Source organism: Ranitomeya imitator, chromosome 2 (assembly GCF_032444005.1).
Source record: "Ranitomeya imitator isolate aRanImi1 chromosome 2, aRanImi1.pri, whole genome shotgun sequence".
Lineage (NCBI taxonomy): Eukaryota > Metazoa > Chordata > Amphibia > Anura > Dendrobatidae > Ranitomeya > Ranitomeya imitator.
In genome coordinates, this window is record NC_091283.1 from 260,937,563 (window position 1) to 260,963,256 (window position 25,694).

General features: G+C 44.8%; 1 protein-coding gene across 1 annotated transcript in view; it reads right to left on the reverse strand.

Annotated features, from left to right (window-relative positions):
* Positions 1–5,828: 5,828 nt before the first annotated feature.
* LOC138663004 (zinc finger protein 585A-like) overlaps positions 5,829–25,694 on the reverse strand; it is a 67,058-nt gene continuing 47,192 nt past the window's right edge. The window contains exon 7 of the mRNA XM_069749045.1: positions 5,829–8,221. Coding sequence (XP_069605146.1) covers positions 6,024–8,221 — 2,198 coding nt within the window. The 3' untranslated portion in view covers positions 5,829–6,023. The remainder of the gene's footprint in view (positions 8,222–25,694) is intronic.

Consider the following 25,694-nt stretch of genomic DNA (forward strand, 5'->3'; position numbering starts at 1 on the left):
GGGGGCCAAAGACTGAACCCTGAGGTACCCCAACAGTGAGAGGAAGAGGAGATGAAGTGGAGCCAGTGAACAGAACACTGAAGGAGCGGTCAGAAAGATAGGAGGAGAGCCAGGAGAGAGCAGTGTCCTTAATGCCCAGTGACTGGAGCCTAGAGAGTAGGAGAGGGTGGTCAACAGTGTCGAAAGCTGCAGAAAGGTCGAGAAGAATGAGCAGAGAGTAGTCACCGTTACATTCTGCTGTCAGAAGGCCATTGGTCACTTTGATGAGTGCAGTTTCTACGTTACAGACAAGAGACAAATGGCAAGCTAGTAAGCCCACTATGGAACCTGGAAACACTCAGTCTAAAAGGAACAAGTGGCCTCTAGGATTGGTAACCAAACTCTTCCCAAGTCAAGATGGACAGGTCCGGAAAGTGGAGATCAAGATCCCCAAGCAAAACGGAAACGGTTTCCACTGGACACCAGTCGGGGAGTGTCAAGCCTTTATACAAATGCATATAATCAGTTCACAATGCTTTGTATTATTGAAGCGTGGTGTATTGTGATAACTTATCCAACAGTGTTCTCATTGTAGTTTACTTTCTGTTTCATTACTTACTGTGCAATTCAATCTTTAAGGCTCATTGAGGGCTCCGTAGTTTCCCATCAGCCTGCATTAGTCTTGCCCCTTCTTCTCCAGCAGCCATTTTGGCCTCATGGATGCTGACATGCTGATTATGTCTCCCTGATTTTCAGCCCATCTGGTTGTTCACCTCCACATAGCACAGTCGGTGAGTTATTGTTTTCCCCTTGTTAGAGGTCACCATGTTGTATTATATAGCTGCTCTGTTCTATATATGTTTTATATCGATGTAGCCTTTTGATATTACAGATGTTTATACTACTGCCATGTTGTGCACTTACACTGTGAATGTTTTGTGCCATACATAATGCTGTGTATATAGATATGTTGTATGCCTTGTACTGAGTACTTTCATTTTTTCTTATAGTTTTACACTGATCCTATTAATAAAAGTAGTAACGGACCCCTGCGTCTACCTCAATGCATAGACAGGAGTTTAGCCGTCTGTCAAGTCGCTTTTCTTAAGCACAAAGTTGAGGGTGACAGAACAACTGGTGGGATAGTTTTATAGGTCGGGGCGTTACCAAATATGTGTATTTTTATTGTTTAGATTTTTTTTTCATTCAAATATTTATTTAGAGATAGAATATATATTGATTTTTAATTATTATTTTAGAATAAAAAATATATATTTTTACAATTATTTAAAAAATAATAATTCTAACTTTTGACTTTGTCCCACTATGGGACAATCATTTTTTGCAGGCTGATCACTTCTATAGCCGGCAGATGAAGCAGCATCACCATGCCATAGACGCTGTCAGCGCGGCACTTACAGGGAGACTTCCTGACCTGCACTGCGCATGATCACCAAGTTCCCTAGCTGTGGTAACCTGGATGTTGTCATGATGATATTGAGTCACCATGGTAACGATCTGGAGCCGCGTTACGCCGCGGGGTCTCCGACCCAAAGGCAGAGGGGCTGTCATCCCCTGTGCCGGCTTCCGGAATGCTGCGCTCGTGTTCGATTGAAGTATTTCAAGGGTTAAAGTGCTGGGAGCCGTTGTGTCTGCTCCTGCCCCCTAGCGCCGGGTGTCAGCGGTCAGAATCAGCTGACACCTGTGGCAATCGCACGCACGCACCCAGTGGCATGGCCAATTGTGATGACGTAATATTACGTACCTGGGCAGATAGGCCCAGGTCACATGGACGGAATATTACGCCAGATGCCAGTAAGGGGTTAAAAAAAAGTGGCTGAAGATATCCTGATTGTGTAGCACTATATTGTAAACTGTGCGGTGGCTTGCCACATCATGGGCCCCGTTTATTAAAAATGTCTAAGAGAAAAAGTCTTTGTTGCCCATAGCAACCAATCACAGCACAGCTCTAATTGTTGTAACCAGCTGTAGTAAAATGAAAGCTGCGCTGTGACGAGTCTCTACCTGCTGGATGGGGTTCACTTAGTCATTTCCGCAGTGATGTCGTTGCAACGGACATGATGGCAATTTTCTAGTACAAGTTAAAAATCATCTGATAAGTTGCCGATAGGCTGTAATTCAAGCCATGGACAATAACGGGCCCAGGCCAGCCCCCTCTGGACAAGATGGGAAAGGTTGGAGGAGCTTGTATTAATCATTCTGATTGTAAACGATCTATAGATATATATTATGATGGAAAACCCAGGCGTTGTTACCAAGAGGGCTCGTAATAAACATCCTTTATTTTCTACAAGTGTAAAGATCGATGTTTACAATATATTCCTATTCTACATGTGTGTCAGGATAGGCTAGTAAAGAGTAAGCCAGATTTATTGGTACCGATTTTACTACGGGGGGTGGGCGCCGTTTCGCAGTTCATCTCAGGCAGCAGAGGGGCTAGGTTCACCCCTGTATGTATTTATCTTATACGGTGCACTTAATCTCATTTCATCCTTGATAGTGATGCTCTCTTAGGATACATTTTACTCTATGATGGCATTTTTGCACATAGCCATTAGATGGAGCTATAACATTTGACATTTGCCTGAATTTTTATAGCTACACATGGTTTATACAAATTATATTTTCTTGTCTTAACTATATCTCCAGCAGACCTCTATAGTGGTCACTGCCAGATTGCTAGGAGCACTGCCTGCTAGTCGAAACAGCATGGACAAGGGATCGTCCCGCCGAACTCCCGCTCTCCTTTTAACATGGGCAAAACATTACTCAGACAACACAGGATGAGGGCAAAGCTTTATTAAACCGCAAAACAGGCAGGTAACACAGAGAACAGTCCCAGCACAGTACCCAAGATGGGGCACATTACAGAGTCTCGCTCTTCCGGGATAATAGTAGCTGTGACTTCAGATCTTCCACGGTCACTAACCCACCTGTGGAACACACACAGAGAGGAGGCAACAGCTAGCAGAGGAAGATAACAGTCCATTCAGTCCATACACAAACTGGCTTCATCTTCCAGGGTCGGTTACTCTACCAGTGGCACGCGCACAGAGAGAAGCTAACAAGTGTAGGAAGATGACAGTCTATTGAGTCCATACAAGGTACAAGGCCAGTTGATCTGAGTATCACAAACTGGCTTCTCCAAACGTATCCATGGTTCAGAGATGGTCAATGGAGCAGATCTGTATTCTTCCAACTGAGGCTGAAAACCCCTAGGTTGTTCCCTATAGAATGCTAGATCCCTGTCCCTCGTAATGGAGCCATGGTGTAAAATGGCTGCTGTCCTGTCTCTGGTCCTTTTGAGAGGTATGGATGTCTTGGCAGAATCTTTCTGGCTGTTTCTCTCTCAGTCTCTTTATACAGAGGCATGTAACTTATTTTTAGACTTAACAAGTGTCCCTCATTCATTATTTACATAAAAGGTAAGAATGAAGATGAGATCAAGTAGCATTACTTGATTATTTAAACTATTTGCATAGTTTTATCCTCTCTGTTTTAGAAGTCAATAAACTGGATCCATAATACAATGCATAAATAGCATATCAGCAAACATCACTAGTGATCAAGGCTAAGCCTCAATAAAAATCAATATTACCGGCCTACACAAACAAAAGTCTGTTTTCTTGACCAACCAGAAATCAACACTTACATTTGAAAGCCAACATACAGATAACATTCTATTATTCTCCGCTTGCTAAAAATAGTTGTCTGGTTAATTAAGATACAATGCTGTATGTCTTCACAATGCCAAAAGTAAGAAAAAAGTTTTTAAAAATATAAAAAATTAAAAATATATAAAAGTTCACATCACCCCCTTTCGCTCCATTGAAAATAAAACAATTTTTAAAAAATCAAACATATACATAATTGGTTCAGAATTGCCCGATCTATCAATACAAAAAAAATTACCCCCAGAATGGTATCATTAAAAAAAATCAGCTCAGCACGCAAAAAATGAGCCTTCACCCAACCCGAGATCATGAAAAGTGGAGACGCGACGGGTATCAGAAAATGGCGCAATTCTTTTATACTTAATAAAGAGGAGTTATTTGTACTGATAAATGTTTGTTTTGGGTCATTTATTTTCTGTTGGTATTTTGTTTATTCTATAAAACTCCTATATACGGTAATATTCGATTCTTGAATGCGCGCATCATGTTTTTGTACAGTTTGTCAATAACATATATCGTTTCTCCCAGTCTGAGGAAAATACGATTTTCCTGTAATTCATTTCTCACCCTCTAGGTATAATAATGGCTTTTCCCTGTGTGGGATTTTTGCTGTTTAAAAAGGTTGACAACTAGTTGGACAAGCCCTTCTCATTCATCATGTTTGGTTCTCATGTTTGCTGGCACCGTTTCACTGGTGTTGGCGCTTGTGTTCTTGGGGCTCTTTTGAGGTTTTTACGTCATGTGAGCCCTGTGCCCAATCAGCGCTGACGTCACTGTCCCCACCTTCGGACAAATCAAGCATCATGAGGCAGAGAGCAGCCGCGGCCCTGGCTTCCTGTTCATGTTCAATACGTCCGAAGGAAGGAGCAGTGAAGCTGCCGCTGATCGGGTGCAGGGCTCGTGTGATGTAACAACCTCACATAAGCCCCGGGACAGTGAGTCTCGACACCGCTGAAGTGGAGCCGGCCGCCAGAGGAGTATGAGTGTTATTATTTTAATGAGACCAAACATGAGGAATGAGTTCACTGAGAAAAAAAATTCTAAGATATAATTATATATAAAATGATATCTTGATTAGAAAAAGATTCACTAACACAAGGATAAAACTAAACTTTATTAATTCCAAATGTACAAATACCCATAATTCACCCCCTGAAGGTTAGTCAGTAGGTGACTAATAGAAAAAACATGTACCCCACAGATCAGTATATAGGATGAGGTGACATATACACACTCACTCTCCAAGCCTCTCATTTCTATGGGTTTCATAGTCCTCACCAAAGGCGACTCATCAGGAGACTATTTAATATTGAACTCTATTCAAGCGAGACTAGACAAAAAAAAACTAAAATCATGTATCATGTTATCCGAAACAGTCAGAAAACCAGCCACATATTGGCAGATCCCAGACCTCAAACTATATACTTCGTAAGTTTATAAGCCACTCCAGTGTCAGGAATAAGAGTATGTGACAATACAGTATATACTGCTCAGGGAACACTTAACTTTCAGAGATAATCTTCATATTTATACTAAATAATGGCACCGATCTTCCAGACATTATGATTGCACACATCCCTAGTCTTTATAACGATATTGCACTCATTCCTTGACAGACCGCAGCATGGCCATTAGTTAGAAGCTGCTATTGATCTTTGGAGCAGGTAAGTTTTCCCTGAGTGGTACATATTGGGCCGTCTGAAAACTGAGTTTAGTCTAAGACAATTTGTCTGCACAACTAATTAACAGCTGTTACATTACCAAACTAGGGCAGTCCCTATAGGAGGAAAACACAAGAATTATACTATATTGTCACATACTATCTATTCCTGACACTGGAGTGGCTTATAAACTTACAAAGTATATAGTTTGAGGTCTGGGGTCTGCCAATATGTGGCTGGTTTTCTGACTGTTTTCGATAACATGATATCTGATTTTGTTTTTTTTTGTCTAGTCTCGCTTCAATATAGGTCAATATTAAATAGTCTCCTGATGAGTCGCCTTTGGTGAGGATGATGAAACACGTAGAAATGAGAGGCTTGGAAAGTGGGTGTGTATACGTCACCTCACCCTATATACTGAACTGTGGGGTACATGTTTTTTCTATTAGTCACCTACTGACTAACCTTCAGGGTGTGAATTATGGGTATAGTTTTACATTTAGAATTAATAAAGTTTAATTTTATCCTTTTGTCAGCAAACATGAGGAATGACAAGAGACAACCCCTTTAAGAAGATTAAATTTTGGTTAAAACTATTCCAACATTATGAACATAAAAAAGGCTTCTCCCCTATGTGACGTCTCTGATGTTTATCAACAGTTGATTTCCAAGTAAAATATTTCCCACATTAGGAAAACGAAAAAGGGTTCTCCTCTGTGTGACTGCACTGATGACTAACAAGAAGCTGTTTCCATTTAAAACATTTCCCACATTCTGAACAGGAAAAAGGCTTCTCCCCTGTATGAGTTCTCTGGTGACTAACTAGACTCCCTTTCTGGCTAAAACATTTCCCACATTCTGAACAGGAAAAAGGCATCTCGCCTGTATGAGTTCTCTGGTGACTAACCAGACTCCCTTTCTGGTTAAAACATTTCCCACAATATGAACAGGAAAAAGGCTTCTCCCCTGTATGAGTTCTCTGGTGACTAACTAGATTACATTTCTGGTTAAAACATTTCCCACATTCTGAACAGGAAAAAGGCTTCTCCCCTGTGTGAATTATTTGGTGTGTAACAAGTTTCTCTTTGTGGGTAAAACATTTCCCACATTCTGAACAGGAAAAAGGGTTCTCCTCTGTGTGACTGCACTGATGTCTAACAAGAAGCTGTTTCCATTTAAAACATTTCCCACATTCTGAACAGGAAAAAGGTTTCTCTCCTGTGTGATTTCTCTGGTGGCTAACTAGACTCCCTTTCTGGCTAAAACATTTCCCACATTCTGAACAGGAAAAAGGCTTCTCCCCTGTGTGAGTTCTACAGTGAATAACCAATTCTGATTTATTGTTAAAACATTTCCCACATTCTGAACAGGAAAAAGGCTTCCCATCTGTGTGAGCTCTCTGGTGACTAACAAGATGCCATTTCCAGTTAAAACATTTCCCACATTCTGAACAGGAAAAAGGCTTCTGTCCTGTGTGATTTCTCTGGTGGCTAACTAGATTCCCTTTCTGTCTAAAACATTTCCCACATTCTGAACAGGAAAAAGGCATCTCCCCTGTATGAGTTCTCTGGTGACTAACCAGACTCCCTTTCTGGTTAAAACATTTCCCACAATCTGAACAGGAAAAAGGCTTCTCCCCTGTATGAGTTCTCTGGTGACTAACTAGATTACATTTCTGGTTAAAACATTTCCCACATTCTGAACAGGAAAAAGGCTTCTCCCCTGTGTGAATTCTACGGTGATTAACCAAATCTGATTTCTGGATAAAACATTTCCCACATTCTGAACAGGAAAAAGGCTTCTCCCCTGTGTGAGTTATTTGGTGTGTAACAAGTTTCTCTTTGTGGGTAAAACATTTCCCACATTCTGAACAGGAAAAAGGGTTCTCCTCTGTGTGACTGCACTGATGTCTAACAAGAAGCTGTTTCCATTTAAAACATTTCCCACATTCTGAACAGGAAAAAGGTTTCTCTCCTGTGTGATTTCTCTGGTGGCTAACTAGACTCCCTTTCTGGCTAAAACATTTCCCACATTCTGAACAGGAAAAAGGCTTCTCCCCTGTGTGAATTCTATGGTGATTAACCAAATCTGATTTCTGGTTAAAACATTTCCCACATTCTGAACATGAAAAAGGCTTCTCCCCTGTGTGAGTTCTACAGTGAATAACCAATTCTGATTTATTGTTAAAACATTTCCCACATTCTGAACAGGAAAAAGGCTTCCCATCTGTGTGAGCTCTCTGGTGACTAACAAGATGCCATTTCCAGTTAAAACATTTCCCACATTCTGAACAGGAAAAAGGCTTCTGTCCTGTGTGATTTCTCTGGTGGCTAACTAGATTCCCTTTCTGTCTAAAACATTTCCCACAATCTGAACAGGAAAAAGGCTTCTCCCCTGTATGAGTTCTCTGGTGACTAACTAGACTCCCTTTCTGGTTAAAACATTTCCCACATTCTGAACAGGAAAAAGGCTTCTCCCCGGTGTGAATTCTACAGTGAATAACCAAATCTGATTTCTTGTTAAAACATTTCCCACATTCTGAACAGGAAAAAGGCTTCTCTCCTGTGTGAATTCTACAGTGAATAACCAAATGTGATTTCTTGTTAAAACATTTCCCACATTCTGAACATGAAAATGACTTCTTTGCTTTAGGAGCAGTTTGTTTTTTAATGCCTCTTTTGTGACTTTGATTTTCCTTAGTAGTCAGTAATGAATCAGAAGATGGGACCTGTTTCATAGGATCGGATGACAGATCTTTGCTGTGAATGGATGATGATATATCTGGAGTAACAGCAATCACTTTAGTTGTATCTTGTAGGATCTCAAGATTATCAGATTTAAAAATTGAAGATGTCAGCTGTCCCTCTGATCTCCTGGTACAGTCATCTGCCAAGACAAAAAACATTTTTTTTTAATAAAATATCCTTGGGTTTTATATTTTTGAACATTTCTACTTAAACTGTCTATAAAAATGGCAAGCTATGTAAAAAACTTTAAAGGGAACCTGTCACACCCAAAATGGAAGGTGAGCCAAGCCCAGTCATCAGGGGCTTATCTACAGCATTCTGTAATGCTGTAGATAAGCTCCCGATGTTACCTGAAAGATGATAAAAAAAGGTTAGATTATACTCACCCAGGGGCAGTCCCGCTGCGGTCCGGTCCGAAGGGCGTCGCTGGTCCGGTCCGGCGCCTCCTATCTTCATTCCATGACGTCCTCTTCTGGTCTTCACGGCGTGGCTCTGGTGCAGGCGTACTTTGTCTGCCCTGTTTAGGGCAGAGCAAAGTACTGCAGTGCGCAGGCGCGGGGCCTCTCTGACCTTTCCCGGCGCCTGCACACTGCAGTACTTTGCTCTGCCCTTAACAGGGCAGAGAAAGTATGCCTGCGCCAGAGCTGTGGTGTGAAGACCAGAAGAGGACGTCATGGAATGAAGATAGGAGGTGCCGGACCGGACCAGTGAAGCCCACCGCAGCGGGACCGCCACTGGGTGAGTATAATCTAACCTCTTTTTATTATCTTTCAGGTAACATCGGGGGCTTATCTACAGCATTACAGAATGCTGTAGATAAGCTCCTGATGACAGTGGACTTAGCTCACCTTCCATTTTGGGGGTGACGGGTTCCCTTTAATTATTCATCAAGACAATGACAGTCCACCTTGTTGGATGAGCCAGTAGTGCGTGGTGTTCAACTGTTTGTTCATTCTGCCTCCCAACTATCGAATAAAAAGAAACCAATCAATGTTATGTAGGTGAAAATAATACCTATTCTCATCTCATAAAAAGCCAAGTCCCCACTCAGGTCCATCATCTGTCAATGTAGAAACAGAGGTTCCCACACTACTAGTGGCTCAAAGGCTGTTGAAAAGTAACAGAGTTTCTATAAACCAATCCAGTAAAATCCGCTCTCACTTCTGAGTCTTGCAGTGTGCTCAAACAACATTTAGGATCTCTGTATTTAGTAATATTATATAGTGAGAAGAATCCACTTAATTTGCAGTGTGTGTCTCCTGGAGCACAATCTGGGCACTATGTGCTGAGTAATAAAATGGCAAATTGCAATTTTCACTCTCCAACATCCACTTCGTGCTGATTTCCAGAAAGTGGCTGTGGAGTCAAAATATTCATTCCTCCTACACATGTGGTCAAAATTGTTGGTATCCCTGGTTTAATGACAGAAAAACCCACAATGGTCACAGAAATAACTTGAATCTGACAAAAATAATAACAAATTAAAAATCTATGAGAATGAACAAATTAAAGTCAGACATTGCTTTTTAACCCCTTCATGACCCAGCCTATTTTGACCTTAATGACCTGGCCGTTTTTTGCAATTCTGACCAGTGTCCCTTTATGAGGTAATAACTCAGGAATGCTTCAACGGATCCTAGCGGTTCTGAGACATATTGGGCTTCATGTTAGTGGTAAATTTAGGTCGATAATTAAAATTTGACCAGCGATTTCTCATTTTTACGACAAAATTTACAAAACCATTTTTTTTAGGGACCACCTCACATTTGAAGTCAGTTTGAGGGGTCTGCATGGCTGAAAATACCCAAAAGTGACACCATACTAAAAACTGCACCCCTCAAGGTACTCAAAACCACATTCAAGAAGTTTATTAACCCTTCAGGTACTTCACAGCAGCAGAAGCAACATGGAAGAAAAAATGAACATTTAACTTTTTAGTCACAAAAATGATGTTTTAGCAACAATTTTTTTATTTTCCCAAGGGTAAAAAGAGAAACTGGACCCCAAATGTTATTGTACAATTTGTCCTGAGTACCCCGATACCTCATATGTGGGGGGAACCACTGTCTGGGCGCACGACAGGGCTCTGAAGGGAGGGAGCGCCATTTGACTTTTTCACTGAAAAATTGGCTCGAATCTTTAGCGGACACCATGTCGCGTTTGGAGAGCCCCTGTGTGCCTAAACATTGGAGCTTCCCCACAAGTGACCCCATTTTGGAAACTAGACCCCCAAAGGAGCTTATGAAGATGCATAGTGAGCACTTTGAACCCCCAGGTGCTTCACAAATTGATCCGTAAAACTGAAAAAGTACTTTTTTTTTTTTTCACAAAAAAATTATTTTAGCCTCAATTTTTTAATTTTCACATGGGCAACAGGATAAAATGGATCCTAAAATGTGTTGGACAGTTTCCCCTGAGTACACCGATACCTCATATGTGGTTACAAACTACTGTTTGTGCACACGGCAAGGCTCGGAAGGGAAGGAGCGCCATTTGACTTTTGAATGAAAAATTAGCTCCAATCGTTAGTGGACACCATGTCACATTTGGAGAGCCCCTGTGTGCCTAAACATTGGAGCTCCCCACATGTGACCCAATTTTGGGAACTAGACCTCCCATGGAACTAATCTAGATGTGCGGTGACCACTTTAAACACCCAATTGCTGCACAGAAGTTTATAATGCAGAGCCGTGAAAATAAAAAATCATTTTTCTTTCCTCAAAAATTATATTTTAGCCCGCAATATTTTATTTTCACAAAAGTAACAGGAGAAATTGGACCCCAAATGTTGTTGTCCAGTTTGTCCCGAGTACACCGATTACTCATATGTGGGGGTAAACCACTGTTTGGGCGTACGTCAGGGCTCGGAAGGGAAGTAGTGACGTTTTGAAATGCAGACTTTGATGGAATGGTCTGCGGGCGTCACGTTGCATTTGCAGAGCCCCTGATGTGCCTAAACAGTAGAAAGCCCCCACAAGTGACCCCATTTTGGAAACTAGACCTCCCAAGGAACTTATCTAGATGTGTGGTGAGCACATTCAACCCCCAAGTGCTTCACAGAAGTTTACAACGCAGAGCCGTGAAAATAAAAAATCATTTTTCTTTCCTCAAAAATTATGTTTTAGCAAGTAATTTTTTATTTTCGCAAAGGTAACAGGATAAATTGGACCCCAATAGTTGTTGCCCAGTTTGTCCTGAGTACGCTGGTACCCCATATGTGGGGGTAAACCACTGTTTGGGCGCACGTCGGGGCTCGGAAGGGAGGGAGCACCATTTGACTTTTTGAACGCAAATTTGGCTGGAATCAATGGTGGCGCCATGTTGCGTTTGGAGACCCCTGATGTGCCTAAACAGTGGAAACCCCTCAATTCTAACTTCAACACTAACCCCAACACACCCCTAACCCTAATCCCAACTGTAGCCATAACCCTAATCACAACCCTAACCCCAACACACCCATAACCACAACCCTATCCCCAACACACCCGTAACCCTAATCCCAACCCTAATCCCAACCCTAACCCTAATCCCAACCCTAACCACAAGTGTAACCCCAACACACCCCTAACCCTATCCGTAACCCTAACCACAAGCCTAATCTTAACCCTATTTCCAACCCTAGCCCTAATTCCAACCCTAATTCTAATTCCAACCCTAACCCTAAGGCTATGTGCCCACATTGCGGATTCGTGTGAGATTTTTCCACACGATTTTTGAAAAATCCACAGGTAAAAGGCACTGCGTTTTACCTGCGGATTTACAGTGGATTTCCAGTGTTTTTTGTGCGGATTTCACCTGCGGATTCCTATTGAGGAACAGATGTAAAACGCTGCGGAATCCGCACAAAATTGACATGCTGTGGAAAATACAACGCAGCGTTTCCGCACGGTATTTTCCGCACCATGGGCACACCGGATTCGGTTTTCCATAGGTTTACATGGTACTGTAAACCTGATGGAAAACTGCTACAAATTCGCAGCGGCCAATCCGCTGCGGATCCGCGGCCAATCCGATGCGGATCCGTGGCCAAATCCGCACCGTGTGCACATGCCCTACCCCTAACCCTACTCCTAACGCTAACTCTAACCCTAGTTCTAACCCTAGTGGAAAAAGGGGGGGGGGCGAGGGGGGTCATTTACTATTTTTTTTATTTTCATCACTGTGATAGGTTATATTACAGTGATCAAAATATACCTAGAACGAATCTGCCGGACGGCAGATTTGGCGGGCGCACTGCGCATGCGCCCGCCATTTTGGAAGATGGCGGCGCCCATGGAGAAGACAGACGGACACCGGGAGGCCCGGTAAGTATGAGGGGAGGGGCATCTGAGCATGGGGGGTGGATCGGAGGATGGAGGGGTGGCTTCGGAGCACGGGAGGAGCGGGCAGGAGGACGGGGGAGCAGACAGGATGACGGAGGGGAGCGGAGCACCGGACGAAGGACCGGGGAGGAGATCCGTTGTGGTGTGTGTGTGTGTGGGGGGGGGGGGGTACATCAGTGTTTCCAGCCATGGCCGATGATATTGCAGCATCGGCCATGGCTGGATTGTAATATTTCACCAGTTTTTTAGGTGAAATATTACAAATCGCTCTGATTGGCAGTTTCACTTTCAACAGCCAATCAGAGCGATTGTAGCCACGGGGGGCTAAAGTACAACTCCCCCTGTCCCTGCAGATCGGGTGAAATTGGAGTTAACCCTTTCACCCGATCTGCAGGGATGCGATCTTTCCATGACGCCACTTAGGCGTCACAGGTCGGATTGGCACCAACTTTCATGATGCCTACATGGCGTCAAAGGACAGGAAGGGGTTAACCATGCTTCCACAGAATTAAAGAAAAAAAAAACTCATGAAATAGGCCTGGACAGAAATGATGGTACCCTTAACTTAACCGCTTTGTGACCGCCAACGATAGATAAACATCGGCGCTAGCTATAACGATGGGATTCCGGCGCACAACCCTTACTGTGACCCACGACCTTATCGAGACCCGATTGGTTCAGGTCCTGATGACATCAGCATCACACCAGCCAATGAGACAAATCAATAGGAAAGTGTGTTGTAGCAATGAACTTTCCCGGACGATCTGCCTCATAAAAACGCTGTTTCTCCTCAGATGTCAGTGAGAGATTAGAGCAGAAATAGTGTTACAAGAGCTGTTGGCAACAGCTGTGCCAGTCAGCCATCTTGTTAAAAAGTTAAAAAAAACAGATAGTTAGTGTTGGGGCTAAAGTTAGGCCTCTTTCACACTTCCGTCGGTACAGAGCCATCGCTAAGCGTCGGCCCGACGTACCGACGACGTGCAATTTCGCCACAACGTGGGCAGCTGTTGTGAATTCTGTGGCAGAGTTCACTCTTGTGGTCACAAGTGGTACTTCGGCTGATTCTCTCTGGGAGCTTCCGTTTGTGGAGGAAAGTGGTACTGCAGCTTCTGAGTTTCCTCCCTCAGGTGATCTGGTGAGGTCGTTAGCTGCTTCTCTACTTAACTCCACCTAGTGCTTTGATCCATGCTTCCTGTCAATGTTCCAGTGTTGGACTTGTGTTTCTCTGGATCATTCCTGTGGCCTGCTGCTCTGCATAGCTAAGTGCTTCTTTGCTATTTGTTGCTATTTTTTCTGTCCAGCTTGTCTATTTGTTTTGCTGGAAGCTCTGGGACGCAAAGGGTGTACCTCCGTGCCGCTAGTTCGGTACGGAGGGTCTTTTTGCCCCCTTTGCGTGGTTTTCTTTAGGGTTTTGTGTAGACCGCAAAGTTATCTTTCCTATCCTCGTTCTGTCTAGAATATCAGGCCTCACTTTGCTGAATCTATTTCATCCCTACGTTTGTCTTTTCATCTTACTCACAGTCATTATATGTGGGGGGCTGCCTTTTCCTTTGGGGTATTTCTCTGAGGCAAGGTAGGCTTATTTTTCTATCTTCAGGTTAGTTAGTTTCTCAGGCTGTGCCGAGTTGCATAGGGAGCGTTAGGCGCAATCCACGGCTGCCTCTAGTTGTGTTTGGAGAGGATCAGGAATTGCGGTCTACAGAGTTCCCACGTCTCAGAGCTCGTTCTATCATTTTGGGTTATTGTCAGATCACTGTATGTGCTCTGATCGCTATGTACATTGTGTTACTGAATTGCCTATCACAACAGTACAGGAAGCCAAAAGTACTAATGATTCTCAATAGAGGGAAAAAAGAAGTTCTGAGACCATTTTTTTTTCCTTTGCACTGTGATTTGTCTTTTTTTTCCCCTAGACATTTGGGTGGTTCAGGACACAGGTGTTACAATGGACATTAAAGGTCTGTCTTCATGTGTAGATCAGCTCACGGCACGAGTTCAAGATATTCAAAATTTTGTGGTTCAGAATTCTTTGTTAGAACCGAGAATTCCTATTCCAGATTTGTTTTTTGGAGATAGAACTAAATTTCTGAGTTTCAAGAATAATTGTAAACTGTTTCTGGCTTTGAAACCTCGTTCCTCTGGTGACCCAGCGCAACAGGTTAGGATCGTCATTTCTTTTTTGCGTGGCGACCCTCAGGACTGGGCATTTTCTCTTGCGTCAGGAGATCCTGCATTAAGTAATATCGATGCGTTTTTCCTGGCGCTTGGATTGCTGTACGATGAGCCTAATTCAGTAGATCAGGCAGAAAAAAATTTGCTTGCTCTTTGTCAGGCTCAGGATGAGATAGAGCTATATTGCCAGAAATTTAGAAAATGGTCCGTGCTCACTCAATGGAATGAATCTGCGCTTGCAGCCATTTTCAGAAAGGGTCTCTCTGAAGCCATTAAGGATGTCATGGTGGGATTTCCTATGCCCGCTGGTTTGAATGAGTCTATGTCTTTGGCCATTCAGATCGGTCGACGCTTGCGTGAGCGTAAATCTGTGCACCATTTGGCGGTATTACCTGAGATTAAACCTGAGCCTATGCAGTGCGATAGGACTATGACCAGAGTTGAACGGCAAGAACACAGACGTCTGAATGGGCTGTGTTTCTACTGTGGTGATTCCACTCATGCTATCTCTGATTGTCCTAAGCGCACTAAGCGGTTCGCTAGGTCTGCCGCCATTGGTACTGTACAGTCAAAATTTCTTCTGTCCGTTACCTTGATATGCTCCTTGTCGTCGTATTCTGTCATGGCGTTTGTGGATTCAGGCGCTGCCCTGAATTTGATGACTTGGATTATGCTAAACGTTGTGGGTTTTTCTTGGAGCCCTTGCAGTGTCCTATTCCATTGAGAGGAATTGATGCTACACCTTTGGCCAAGAATAAGCCTCAATACTGGACCCAGCTGACCATGTGCATGGCTCCTGCACATCAGGAGGTTATTCGCTTTCTGGTGTTGCATAATCTGCATGATGTGGTCGTGTTGGGGTTGCCATGGCTACAAGCCCATAATCCAGTATTGGATTGGAATTCCATGTTGGTGTCCAGCTGGGGTTGTCAGGGGGTACATGGTGATGTTCCATTTCTGTCAATTTCGTCATCCACCCCTTCTGAGGTTCCAGAGTTCTTGTCTGATTACCGGGATGTATTTGATGAGCCCAAGTCCGATACCCTACCTCTGCATAGGGATTGTGATTGTGCTATCAATTTGATTCCTGGTAGTAAATTCCCGAAAGGTCGACTGTTTAATTTGTCCGTGCCTGAGCACACCGCTATGCGCAGTTATGTGAAGGAATCCCTGGAGAAGGGGCATATTCGCCCGTCATCGTCGCCATTAGGAGCAGGGTTCTTTTTTGTAGCCAAGAAGGATGGTTCGCTGAGACCGTGTATAGATTACCGCCTTCTTAATAAAATCACTGTTAAATTTCATTACCCCTTGCCATTGTTATCTGATTTGTTTGCTCGGATTAAGGGGGCTAGTTGGTTCACTAAGATAGATCTTCGTGGTGCGTATAATCTGGTGAGAATCAGGCAAGGCGATGAATGGAAAACTGCATTTAATACGCCCGAGGGTCATTTTGAGTATCTAGTGATGCCGTTCGGACTTGCCAATGCTCCATCAGTGTTTCAATCCTTTATGCATGACATCTTCCGTGAGTACCTGGATAAATTCCTGATTGTGTACTTGGATGACATTTTGATCTTCTCGGATGATTGGGAGTCTCATGTGAAGCAGGTCAGAATGGTTTTTCAGGTCCTGCGTGCTAATTCTTTGTTTGTGAAGGGATCAAAGTGTCTCTTTGGTGTGCAGAAGGTTTCATTTTTGGGGTTCATCTTTTCCCCTTCTACTATCGAGATGGATCCGGTTAAGGTCCAAGCCATCCATGATTGGACTCAGCCGACATCTCTGAAAAGTCTGCAAAAGTTCCTGGGCTTTGCTAATTTTTATCATCGCTTCATCTGCAATTTTTCTAGTGTTGCCAAACCATTGACCGATTTGACCAAGAAGGGTGCTGATTTGGTCAATTGGTCTTCTGCTGCTGTGGAAGCTTTTCAAGAGTTGAAGCGTCGTTTTTCTTCTGCCCCTGTGTTGTGTCAACCAGATGTTTCTCTTCCGTTCCAGGTCGAGGTTGATGCTTCTGAGATTGGAGCAGGGGCTGTTTTGTCACAGAGAGGTTCTGGTTGCTCAGTGATGAAACCATGCGCTTTCTTTTCCAGGAAGTTTTCGCCTGCTGAGCGAAATTATGATGTGGGCAACCGAGAGTTGCTGGCCATGAAGTGGGCATTCGAGGAGTGGCGTCATTGGCTTGAAGGAGCTAAGCATCGCGTGGTGGTATTGACTGATCATAAGAACTTGACTTATCTCGAGTCTGCCAAGCGCTTGAATCCTAGACAAGCTCGTTGGTCGTTGTTTTTTGCCCGCTTTGACTTTGTGATTTCGCACCTTCCGGGCTCTAAAAATGTGAAGGCGGATGCTCTGTCTAGGAGTTTTGTGCCCGACTCTCCGGGTTTATCTGAGCCGGCGGGTATCCTCAAGGAAGGAGTAATTGTGTCTGCCATATCCCCTGATTTGCGGCGGGTGCTGCAAAAATTTCAGGCTAATAAACCTGATCGTTGCCCAGTGGAGAAACTGTTTGTCCCTGATAGGTGGACAAATAGAGTTATCTCTGAACTTCATTGTTCGGTGTTGGCTGGTCATCCTGGAATCTTTGGTACCAGAGAGTTAGTGGCTAGATCCTTTTGGTGGCCGTCTCTGTCGCGGGATGTGCGTACTTTTGTGCAGTCCTGTGGGATTTGTGCTCGGGCTAAGCCCTGCTGTTCTCGTGCCAGTGGGTTGCTTTTGCCCTTGCCGGTCCCGAAGAGGCCTTGGACACATATCTCTATGGATTTTATTTCTGACCTTCCCGTTTCTCAAAAGATGTCAGTCATTTGGGTGGTCTGTGATCGCTTTTCTAAGATGGTCCATCTGGTACCCTTGTCTAAATTGCCTTCTTCCTCTGATTTGGTGCCTTTGTTCTTCCAGCATGTGGTTCGTTTGCATGGCATTCCAGAGAATATTGTTTCTGACAGAGGTTCCCAGTTTGTTTCGAGGTTTTGGTGAGCCTTTTGTGGTAGGATGGGCATTGACTTGTCTTTTTCCTCGGCTTTCCATCCTCAGACTAATGGCCAGACCAAACGAACCAATCAGACCTTGGAAGCATATCTGAGATGCTTTGTTTCTGCTGATCAGGATGACTGGGTGTCCTTTTTGCCTTTGGCTGAGTTCGCCCTTAATAATCGAGCCAGCTCGGCTACCTTGGTTTTGCCGTTTTTCTGCAATTCTGGGTTCCATCCTCGTTTCTCTTCAGGACAGGTTGAGTCTTCGGACTGTCCTGGTGTGGATACTGTGGTGGACAGGTTGCAGCAGATTTGGACTCAGGTAGTGGACAATTTGACCTTGTCCCAGGAGAAGGCTCAACTTTTCGCTAATCGCAGACGCCGTGTGGGTCCCCGACTTCGTGTTGGGGATCTGGTTTGGTTATCTTCTCGTCATATTCCTATGAAGGTTTCCTCTCCTAAGTTTAAACCTCGTTTTATTGGTCCGTATAGGATTTCTGAGGTTCTTAATCCTGTGTCTTTTCGTCTGACCCTCCCAGATTCTTTTTCCATACATAACGTATTCCATAGGTCATTGTTGCGGAGATACGTGGCACCTATGGTTCCATCTGTTGAGCCTCCTGCCCCGGTTTTCGTGGAGGGGGAATTGGAGTATATTGTGGAGAAGATTTTGGATTCTCGTGTTTCAAGACGGAAACTCCAGTATCTGGTTAAATGGAAGGGTTATGCTCAGGAAGATAATTCCTGGGTTTTTGCCTCTGATGTCCATGCTCCCGATCTTGTTCGTGCCTTTCATGTGGCTCATCCTGATCGGCCTGGGGGCTCTGGTGAGGGTTCGGTGACCCCTCCTCAAGGGGGGGGGGTACTGTTGTGAATTCTGTGGCAGAGTTCACTTCTCTGGTCACAAGTGGTACTTCGGCTGATTCTCTCTGGGAGCTTCCGTTTGTGGAGGAAAGTGGTACTGCAGCTTCTGAGTTTCCTCCCTCAGGTGATCTGGTGAGGTCGTTAGCTGCTTCTCTACTTAACTCCACCTAGTGCTTTGATCCATGCTTCCTGTCAATGTTCCAGTGTTGGACTTGTGTTTCTCTGGATCATTCCTGTGGCCTGCTGCTCTGCATAGCTAAGTGCTTCTTTGCTATTTGTTGCTTTTTTTTCTGTCCAGCTTGTCTATTTGTTTTGCTGGAAGCTCTGGGACGCAAAGGGTGTACCTCCGTGCCGTTAGTTCGGTACGGAGGGTCTTTTTGCCCCCTTTGCGTGGTTTTCTTTAGGGTTTTGTGTAGGCCGCAAAGTTATCTTTCCTATCCTCGTTCTGTCTAGAATATCGGGCCTCGCTTTGCTGAATCTATTTCATCCCTACGTTTGTCTTTTCATCTTACTCACAGTCATTATATGTGGGGGGCTGCCTTTTCCTTTGGGGTATTTCTCTGAGGCAAGGTAGGCTTATTTTTCTATCTTCAGGTTAGTTAGTTTCTCAGGCTGTGCCGAGTTGCATAGGGAGCGTTAGGCGCAATCCACGGCTGCCTCTAGTTGTGTTTGGAGAGGATCAGGAATTGCGGTCTACAGAGTTCCCACGTCTCAGAGCTCGTTCTATTATTTTGGGTTATTGCCGGTCACTGCTCTGATCGCTATGTACATTGTGTTACTGAATTGCCTATCACAACAGGCAGCGGACACAGTGTTTCAACGCGTCCGCTGCCCACTGTAAAGTCCCGGGGAGGAGGGGGCGGAGTTCCGGCCGCACATGCGTGGTCGGAAATGCAGGACCCGACGTGCGAAAAAACGTTCCCTTTAACTTTTTTTGCAACGACGGTCCGCCATATACCGACGCATCCAGTGCACGACGTATGGAACGTGTGTCCATAGGTCGCGGTGCGTCAGTAATACAAGTCTATGTGCAAAAACGCATCCTGCAGGCAACTTTGCGGGATGCATTTTTTGCACAGAACAACGCATAGCAACGTTCACATTCCGACGGAAATGTGAAAGAGGCCTTAGGGTTACTGTTAGGCTAAAGTTAGGGTTACCGGTAGGGTATGTGCACACGTTGCAGATTTCCCTGCAGATTTTTCTGCACTGAATCTGCATCTCTTGGCAGAAAACGCAGTTTTTGATGCGTTTTTAATTCGTTTTTGAAAGCTAAATAAAGATGTTTTATTGAACAAAAAAAAAGATTTGTTATGTCATTTCTTGTCCAACCTTCTCTTTTACATTTGTCCAACCCACACTCCATTATACATACAGATAGATAGGTAGATAGATAGATGATAGATAAGACATAAATATAGATAGATAAATAATAGATAGAAGGAATGAGATGGATAGATACGGTAGATAGATCTATACATAGATAACAAGCATGTATATTCTTCCTACAGGTATGCATCCATCTCACCTCCTCCTCAGAACTGTTCCTCAACATACAATCCTCTGTCTCCAAACACAGACAGCCACCTCATGCCCTCTCCTGCTCCCACCTGCTAACACTTGCTCTGCTCCTTCTCACTGCTGGTGATATCTCTCCAAATCCTGGCCCTCCTCACCACATCCCCACAGTCAATTCTACCCCCTATCCACGCTCTATCACAAACTTCCGTAACCTCTCTAACCTTATACCCATTCACACAGCCCCTGCTTCCCCAGTCCCACTAACAGGAGCTCTGTAGAACGCTTGCTGTCTGCAACAAGCTTTCCTACATCCATGATCTTTTGTTGCTACCAAACTTTCCTTCCTCGCCATCACCGAAACCTGGCTCACCCATTCTGATACAGCCTCCCCTGCTGCACTTTTATATGGTGGCTTCCACCTTTCTCACACACCCTGCCCCAGCAGCAAACATGGGCGAGGAGTTGGTTTTCTCCTGTCAGATAACTGCTCCTTCACCCCAATCCCACTGCCACCCTCTGTTACCCTCCCTTCCTCTGAGGTGCACTCTGTGCGCATGTACTCCCCCTCCAACCTCCAACTGGCTGTCATTTACCACACCCAAGGCCAGCCACCACCTTCTTTGACCACTTAATCACCTGGCTACTTCATTTCCTTTCCACGGACATCCCCACTATCATCATGGGCGACTTCAACATCCCCATTGACACTTCCCTCTCAGCTGCCACTAAACTGCTATCTCTCACGTCCTCCTTCGGCCTCACTCAATGGTCTTCTGCAGCCACCCACAAAGACTGTCACACACTGGACCTCATCTTCCCCCGCCTCTACTCCCTATCTAACCTCTATAACTCACCTCTTCCTCTTTCTGACCACAACCTTCTCACATTCTCTTCCCTCTCCACTCCATGTCTACAATCCCCACCCCACAAACTTTCACACCCTCGCAGAAATCTTAAACACCTTGACCTACATTCATTCTCTGAATCCCTCCTCCCTCTCACAGACATAAGTTCCCTACACAATGCGGATGACGCTGCCACTCTATATAACACCACAATAGCTATAGCTTTGGAATCTGCTGCCCCACTTACACATGTCGCAAAATCGACAGACAGCCCTGGCACACCAGCCTGACCAAAGAACTGAGGCGAGCTTCCAGGGCTGCTGAGCGGAGATGGAAAAGATCCCACTCCAACGAGCACTTCATCGCATTCAAACAGTCCCTCACTACTTTCAACACCACACTCGCCACAGCTAAAAAAACCTACTTCTCATCTCTCATATCCTCCCTGTCTCACAACCCTAAACAGTTATTCAACACCTTCAATTCTCTCTTCCGTCCCCCAACACATCCTCCCTCCCCACTTATGTCAGCTGAAGACTTTGCCTCATTTTTCAAGCAGAAGATTGAGAACATCAGAGACCGTTTTGGTCAACAACAACCAGAGCCCTTCCTCCCAACTTCCCAGCCCTCCACCTCCAAAACCAACTTCTCCACCATTACAGAAGATCGACTCTCCACTCTACTCTCAAGATCGCATCTCACCACCTGTGCACTTGACCCCATACCATCCCACTTCATCCCAAACCTCGCCACAGTCTTCATCCCAACCCTAACCCATCTCTTCAACCTATCAGTAGTGTTGAGCGATACCTTCCAATATTCAAAAGTATCGGTATCGGATTGGATCAGCCGATATCCAAAAAATATCGGATATCGCCGATACTGATACCAATGCAAGTCAATGGGATACAAATATCGGAACATAAATAAGCCCTTTCTGTCCTTCTATATGCTGTGCTGGAGGGGGGAAGAGTGTGGGCGGTGCGTGGGCGGACACTGAGTGTCTGTGTCTGCGGGCGGGGTCTGTGCGGGCCTGCCAGGGATCTGTACGTGCCTTCCGGGGCTGTATGCGGCGTGCCGGGGCTGCCCGGGCTCTATGCGGCGTGGGGGGGAGGGCTCTGTGCGGCGTGTCTCTGTGCGGGGTCTCTGCGGCGTGTCTCTGTGCGGCGTGCGGGGTGTCTGCGGCATGCGGGGGGTGTCTGTGGCATCTCTGTGCGGCATGCGGGGTGTCTCTGCGGCGTGTGGGGTCTCTGTGCAGCGTGCAGGGTCTCTGTGCGGGGTGTCTGAGGCGTGTGGGGTGTCTGCAGCGTGCGGGGTGTCTGTGCGGCGTGCAGGGTGTCTCTGCGGCATGCGGGGTGTCTCAGTGCGGGCATCGTCCGATGGGACTGCAAGTCCCATCGGACGATGCCTGCTACACTGACAGTGATTGACACATTAGCCAATGATGGGACAGTAGTAGTCCCATCATCCGGCTAATGTGTTGAATGAAAAAAATAAATAAATACTCCATCCATACACACATACATGCTACATACATACATGCTCACAGATAAAAGCAGAGATGTTTTACCTGCTGAAGCCTCCAACCAAATGCACCAGCAGGGCGCAGCGGACCCAATAAATGATGGCAAACACACAGGTGCAAAAAATACCGATGAAACAACCACTTTCAATCCAGTGTTGGCTGTTTGGCATTAGTGCACAAAAAGATAAAAGATACTAGTCTGTATGTGACATAATTCACACAAACAATGCAGAGCATCTGGTTTACAGCCTATTAGTAACGCACATACAGGCGGGCTGCCCAGTGCTACAAAATGCATGGTGTGCGAACAGGGGCCAATAGTTTACAGAGCCATCTTGGTCCGACTGCGCCCTGCAAGATAAAGTGCAAAAAGAAAACCACATATCAATGTATGTAAGGTATTAGTTTATATTGGGGCCTCAATACGTAAGCTGGCAACCCACGTCAAGGGTCCTTACAATTTGCCAGTCCTAACGCTAAACATTGAGTAAAAGCTCACCGACACAAAAAGAGGATTTAAAAATCCTCCAAAAAATTCACCCTTGACGTGGGTTGCCAGCTTACGTATTGAGGCCCCAATATAAACTAATACCTTACATACATTGATATGTGGTTTTCTTTTTGCACTTTATCTTGCAGGGCGCAGTCGGACTAAGATGGCTCTGTAAACCATTGGCCTCTGTTCGCACACCATGCATTTTGTAGCACTGGGCAGCCCGCCTGTAAGTGCGTTACTAATAGGCTGTAAACCAGATGCTCTGCATTGCTTGTGTGAATTATGCCATATACAGACTAGTATCTTTTATCTTTTTGTGCACTAATGCCAAACAGCCAACACTGGATTGAAAGTGGTTGTTTCATTGGTATTTTTTGCACCTGTGTGTTTGCCATCATTTATCGGGTCCGCTGCGCCCTGCTGGTGCATTTGGTTGGAGGCTTCAGCAGGTAAAACATCTCTGCTTTTTTCTCTGTGACTTTTTTGGAGGATTTTTAAGTCCTCTTTTTGTGTCGGTGAGCTTTTATACATACATGCTACATACATGCTACATATATACGGCATACATACTACATACATACTGTACTTACATACTACACACATACATGCTACATACATGCTACATACATACTACATACATTCATACTGCATACATACATACATACTGCGTACATACATACATACTGCATACAGTACATTCATACATTACATACATGACATACATATAGACATACAGTACATTAAACATAGATTACATACTCACCATTACTTGTCACTTTGTTCCCTGAAGCCAGTGTAATCTGTAAAAAAAGATTAAAATAACAAACAACCAATATACTTCCTGCCCGCAGAAATCCACGAGTGTCCCACGACGATCTCCCGTGGAGAATGGCAGCAACAGCTGTTGCAACCGCTCTCCGGGGGCCCCAGGAACACAATGACGGGAGGAAGGTATCCTTCCGCCACTGTATTCCTCCGCCGCTGTAAAAAAAAAGTCCCTAGTCTCACTTTATGCCATTGCTGTATGAGAAATTTTCCCAGGCAGCAATTGCCATAAAGTGAGACTTTGAACTCGGGTAACCTCAGTGATAGACTGCAGGAGCCATTGCCTCCTGTCAGTGTGTCACAGAGGGTCCTATAGAGCAGTGATATCACCCGATGTCACTGTTCTATAGGGGAGATCGTCGTGGGACACTCGTTATTAATTGGACTACGGCGGACAGGTAGTATGCGGTTTATTATTTTACGTTTTTTGCAGGCGCTGAAGTATGGTAAGTATGGTGAAATGAAGAATATTAAAATACTTTTTTCTAATGTTTGTGTGTTTTATTAACCCTTCTTTACTATTGGATTAATAACGGATAGGCGTCTTATTGACGCCTCTTCGTTATTAACCTGGCTTAATTTCACCTTACAATAGCAAGGTGACATTAACCCCTTATTACCCCATATCCCACCGCTACACGGGAGTGGGAAGAGAGGGACTAAGTGCCGGAATTGGCGCATCTTACAGATGCACCATTTCCGGGGTGTCTGCGGACTGGTATTTGTAGCCGGGGGGGGGGGGGGGGCAATATCCATGGCCCCTCTCTAGGCTATGAATATCAGCCCGCAGCCTTTCTGGCTATAAAATATAGGGGGACCCCACGTCATTTTTTTGGAGGGGTCCCCCTATTTTAATAGCCAGTAAAGGCTACGCAGAAATCTGTGAGCTGATATTCTTCGCAGGCTACAAATATTGGCCCCTGGCAGTCGGCTTTCTCCCTCTGGCGCAGAAAATTGCGCGGGAGCCCACGGCGTTTTTTTTTTTTAAATTCAATGCTCATAAAGGCCTGTTTCACACTTGCGTCGGTACGGGTCCGTCGCTATGTGACATTTGTGCACGACATGGGCAGCGGATGCAGTTTTTCAACGCATCTGCTGCCCATTCCGAAGAAGGGGGAGGAGGGGGCGGAGTTTCGGCCGCGCATGCGCGGTAGAAAATGGCGGACGCGATGGACAAAAAAAGTTCACTTGAACTTTTTTTCGTGCCGACAGTCCGTTAAAACACGACGGATCCATTGCACGACGGATGCGACGTGTGGCCATCCGTCGCTAATACTAAAAAAAGTCTATGGGAAAAAAAATGCATCCTGAGAGCACATTTGCAGGATCCGTTTTTTTCCGCCAGATCCGTTTTTTCCACCGGATCCGTTTTTTCCACCGTATCTTTTTTTCCCGCCAGATCCGTTTTTTTCTCATAGAGTTGTATTAGCGCCAGATTGCGCCTGATGGCCACACGTTTCATCTGTTTTTTGCAGGATCCATCAAAAAAGCTGTTTTCGCCGGCCGAAAAACACATACAGAGGAAGGGTTTTCCTGTCCGGCGAAAAAACGCACAGCGATGGATCCAGCAAAAAACGGATGAAACAGATGTGAAATGATGAATCCGGCCTCCGAATCCATTTTTTCATGTATGTTTCCATTCAAATCATGAACATTTTCTGTTTATTTCCAAAAAATGCAACAAACTCAGTCAAAAAAACGGAAAGAAAACTGCATCAAAAACAGCATCAAAACCAGCATCTAAAACTGCATAAAGACAGCATAAAAACTGCACCAAAAACCAGCATCAAAACCTGCACCAAAAACTACATGTCATGTTTTGGCGAACCGTCGGCACGAAAAAACCTTCAAGTGAACGTTTTTTTGTCCGTCGCGTCCACAATTTTCTACCGCGCATGCGCAGCAAAAACTCCGCCCACTCCTTCCCGCACTTCAGAATGGGCAGCGGATGCGTTGAAAAACTGCATCCGCTGCCCACGTCGGGCACAAATTTCACAACGTGCGACGGACCTGTACCGACGCAAGTGTGAAAGAGGCCTTTATGAGCGTTGAATTAAAAAAAACACAAAAAAA